Source organism: Diabrotica undecimpunctata, chromosome 9 (genome assembly GCF_040954645.1).
Source record: "Diabrotica undecimpunctata isolate CICGRU chromosome 9, icDiaUnde3, whole genome shotgun sequence".
Lineage (NCBI taxonomy): Eukaryota > Metazoa > Arthropoda > Insecta > Coleoptera > Chrysomelidae > Diabrotica > Diabrotica undecimpunctata.
Window position 1 is genome coordinate 72,326,949 of NC_092811.1, and position 5,107 is coordinate 72,332,055.

General features: G+C 35.0%; 1 protein-coding gene across 1 annotated transcript; it reads left to right on the forward strand.

Moving 5' to 3' along the window:
* Positions 1–2,088: 2,088 nt before the first annotated feature.
* On the forward strand, positions 2,089–3,666 carry LOC140451150 (matrix metalloproteinase-18-like). The gene has a single exon (XM_072544882.1). The coding sequence runs from the start codon at positions 2,089–2,091 to the stop codon at positions 3,664–3,666; it is 1,578 nt and encodes a 525-aa protein (XP_072400983.1).
* The last annotated feature ends 1,441 nt before the right edge of the window (positions 3,667–5,107 follow it).

Sequence of the window (5,107 nt, forward strand, 5' to 3'; positions counted from 1 at the left end):
AAAATCGTCCCTTTTTCACAAAACCTAGTAGGTCACGTAGCGTCTTATCCAGGTAACCATTATTCAAATATCGGATAAGTTTACGTCGGAAATCAGTATTTTTAATTATTCGATGTAATTTAATGTGAACGTCGTCTGTTAATGCCTCAATTTGCGTTTTCATGTGTAAACGTCGTTCTTCTCTAAGTAGTCGTTTTGCTTCCAATCTCCTTTGATCTTCATGCTCTCGGTTTGACCGTTGCTCAGCTTCTTCTTTTGATTCTTCGTAATAGTGAAGTGTGTCACATGATATGAACACAGTTCTAGTTTCGTTCCAATTGTTCCTTTGGAATAGTCGTTTACACCCGCAAGGTTTTTCAGATTCACATATTGTATCATAAGACATTATGTCACATAACCAGAGGAATCTAAACGACGCCTGAAAGGGGAATATCTGAAACAGAATAAAGTGCTTAATTAGGGTATAAGGTACACGTTCATCCATAAGAATCAATGTAAAAAGTGCTGCATTTATCGCATTTAGTAAAATTGAGTACATTAGCTGTAAACACCAAAGTTATATCTTCGGTCGGAAGGAAGATTAAATGGTATAACATTATGCTCAAAAGGCCTCTGAAATGTGCAGATTTGTGCTTGTTCTTCCATAAGAATCAATGTAAAAGTGGTGCATTTATCGCTTTTAGTCAACTTGATTACATTAGTTGTAAACAGACAAAAAATCTTGATTACCCCCACCACTTTCATCATCATCATTAACACACTCTGAATAATACCAGCAAGCGGTCATTCATCGAATAACAGTCAAAGCAGACACATCGCAGTATGGCCAATCTTATGAAACAGTACATTCAGTTAAACTTAATTAAGACATGTATTGAGCAAGAATTTATTCGGGCCAACTACGCAGGCGCGTGTTTACCGACTAGTTTAATCTTACACGAAGTCGCAAAGCAATATGGAATAACAACAAAGGTCGTAGTAGGTACAAAGTTTTACTCAAATGGAGTTACAATCACACCACATTTCTGGAATGAGCATAATGAAATAATATACGATCTAACAGACGCAATTACAAAACATCATCTACCTCATCAAATAAAATTTACTATGAAAAAAGGAATGGTCATGTGTAAAAGTGATGAAGACAGAAAAATGGTTGATATATATCACGATTTTAAGAAAAACAGATCGACGGCAGCATATTTTGAGGAGGCTCCGGAATCTCTACTAGAGTTACGTACAAACATTTTTATTGCTGTAGCACAGATACTAGGAAATAAATAAAAGTAATGTTCTAAAGTAATTGTTTTTTTTTAAACCCATTGTTGAAATGACCTACCTACGAAGAAATGTTCTATGAAACCTCTAAAAATATATAAAATAGTACTTATGTCTTTTAATTTTTGTAGCCCAAACACAAACAAACACCTTATCGTCAAGGTTCTTGTAGCACAAACACCCACTGTTACTTTTCGTACATGTTGACTGGCACAAACACCCACTGGTACTTTTCGTAAATGTGGACTGGCACAAACACTCACTGTTACTTTTCGTAAACGTTGACGGGCACAAACAACCGTTGTTACTTTCGCAATGTTGACTGCAGACTGGTAGTACAAAACGTATTCGTTCATTAAATAGACAGGCTGGTATGACGTAACTCACGCTAAAACTATGTTGCACAATATTTCGTAAGACTATTCATTTATGCATCACATGCCAGGCTTAATTAGAAATAGAACGGAATGTGCACGTGTTTCCGGCTATATATCATGGGAGATGTGTTAAAAGGAAATGCCCAACCGGTGATTCATCGTTGAATGCATACACATTTGGTATATTCGCGTCTATATGACTAAACCAATTTAAGATAAAAATAATTTATATCTAGTACCATATAACAATATGATAACAAAAGTAGAAAATAGTAAAATATATTGTAATATTTTTATTCTTTGTTTAAAGTACAAAGTACAGTAACTAGATGTCCCTAGTACCTCTCTGACTAAAACGTTGTTGAAAACAAATAGATACTAGTAACCGGGTATATACATGCTACTTAATATTTTAAAATTATTCGCAGCCACGATGTTGAAGGGAATAGACGTATTAGTTTTTATGCTAACGTTCGCAAGCGTGTTTTGCAATGATTTCTCGGAAAAAGACGCTATTGCCTATCTAAATCAATATGAACAGATCGATAATAGTACAGATTTCTCTACTTTGATAATTAACTTTCAAGAAAAGTATAATTTACCAGTGGATGGTTTGCTTAATAATGCAACAATCAAATTTATGCGTCGCCCGCGTTGTCAACACAGTGATAACGAATTTATAGTGGTTTCTCCATGGCACAAACAACACCTGCGATGGTATTTTCCTCAAAGAACGCCCAAGGCCCAAAAAGACGCAGAAATGGCATTTCAGATATGGCAAAATGTTTCAACCTTAACATTCACAATGGTTACAAATCCTACGCTAGAGCCACCAGATATAACCATAACTATGGTTAGGGGAACTCATCATTTTAGAGCAAATTGTATGGGAGATGCCGAATGTCCTACTAGATTTGTTGGAGGTGTTGCTTTAGGACATTCATACTTTCCTCATTCTACAGGCACCTGTACAGAAATACATTTAGATATAACGAAGCCCTGGCATTTTGGAAGCGACTCTATACCTGAAGGTCGTATAAGTTTTCTTATGGTACTGGTTCATGAAATTGGGCATGCTCTTGGAATCGGTCATAGTGGTACTCAAAACGCTATCATGTATAATATGTATCAGCATAAGATTAGTGGTCTACATAATGATGATATAAATGCAACACAATATCTATATGGGCCTAACAATACATATGCTCCAAACCCAAAGTTTACAACAACTAGCTCAACAACTCGTAAGCAACCGGCCCGCTCAAGGTATACAACGGTACATACACCAACAACTAGTTCGACAACGTCAAGACCAACAACTAGTTCGACAAGACCAAGGCCTAGTAAGCAACCGAAAAATTTGTGTGATATTGTTCCAGATTTTATGTTTCTAGCCACTGCTCCAGAGTTTTCAAATTACCGATTATATATCGCCCGCGATAAATTTATATGGAAACTAGACTTGAACGAAATGATTATTCCATCTCAGCCTGAACTTCTTGCTGATTATGTTCCTACAGAATTACGTCAATACACTTTACAACACATTTTTCAAACAACAGGCGGTGATTTGGTTACAATTGTGCCTCCAAACAAATATTTCTCAGCATCCTTTCCTAGCATTCAATATATTGATAATTTCACACTTAATATACCCAAGAAGGCACACATCAATGCTATTTTTCAATCAAATTCCGGGCAATCCTATGCATTTTACAACAATATGTCATATATAGAATTTTCTAATGATTTTACTAGCGAGGTAAGAAGAGGATGGATAAAAGACATATTTCCGGGAATACCTGAAGATATTTCTCTCGCACTTCGATGGATTGATGGCCATATTTACTTTTTCCGTCCAAATACTTACTATAAATTTAATGAATTTACAAGAAAAGTTATTGCAGCAGGACCATTTAATTGGAATCTATTTGGAGTGCCTTGCCCAAACGAAAATATCTTACAACAATTAAAAACTCTAATATCTAAACTTGTATCTGTATATAATTAAAAAAAAAGTGTAAAAGATGTGTTTTTTATTTACGAGTAATAATAAAAATTGTAAAAATATATGTTTTTTATTTACCAATACAAATTCCCGGAAGAAGCTAACATTCTATTTACTATGTAACATGTGTTCAAAGCCAAATATTATGTTAGAATTGTAAAGAATAAAAAGATTTTTAGCTAAACTGCAATATATTTACGACTTAAAATGTTAGATAATAAGTAACAAAAAATATAAGTCTATACAGGGATATGTTAGTCATCGGGATGGATATACACCTAACCAAACATATTTAAGGTATTGGTACTGTTGGACGAGTCCATTTAACTCACAAAATAGGAGAGTTCGCTATGCAAACGGCAAACTTTTTTTCAATTTCATTAAAATCTATAACACAGATAAGGACAAATAGCAGTTTTATGTAATAATTGAATGTTATGTTATTATTAAGTGATGTGTCTTTAAACAAACTCGTCCTAGTTTTTCAAAATCACTAATATTTGGCACGTTTCAAGGTCAACAAAGAGGTATAAAAGAACGCCCTAATAGAAGCCCTGTTTATTCTGCTGTCAACCTTCAACGAGTACGTCACGCTATAACTTTGACTGTGAACGTCGTGATTTGTTAGTGTCCAGTGTTGTTGTTGTTGTTCTCAAGGCGATCATCATGGTCTGGTCTTTAATTACCACAGGTAAACGTTTTATTTCTAAATTTAACACCTATTTAAATTCGTTTCAATTACGTTATGAAGAGTGCAAAGGTAATTTAAATATTGATTTAGCAAAGATATTAGAAAAAGGTATACAGGATGCTAAAGAAGGAGCCGGCTTTCAAAAAGGGGATAAAATTCGTATAATTGTTCGTAATGAAAATTTTAAACATCCCATATCAACAGGTACTGAAACAGATTTAAATACGGATAATATCTTGGATCATATCGAAAACATTGTAACTTCTGACGAGTCGGTTCAAGTCGAAGATACTATATTTGATATACAAATTTTCAAGATACCTAGGGGTAGCGGACGACATAAAATTATAAATTTGGCAGAGGACCGTCGCACCAAGAAAAGCATTACCCAGATTAAAAATACCGACACTTTATGCGGGGCTCGAGCAGTTATAGTGGGCTTAACATACGTCACAAACGAGATTTTGGGTCACAAATTGATCAAAAGTGATGTTCATAACATACGTATAGGTCGAAAATTGCAGACTGATTTGGCCGAAAAACTTTGCCACCTGTTGGGCGGTTGTTATATCGAAGGTTTCACGCTGACCGATTTTAAACAGGTCGAAGAACTACTGGATGTACAAATAAATTTGAAGCCGGCCCCTTGTCCGGTTTTCCTAAAACTTTTGGTCTGCACGAATTAAAGAAAGGGTATTTTCCTCACTTTTTCAACACTCCTGAAAATACTCACTACGAAGGCTGCTTACCAGA

Excerpts from the sequence above, each read along its gene's own strand:
- LOC140451150 (XM_072544882.1), top strand. The coding sequence starts at position 2,089 with ATGTTGAAGGGAATAGACGTATTAGTTTTTATGCTAACGTTCGCAAGC.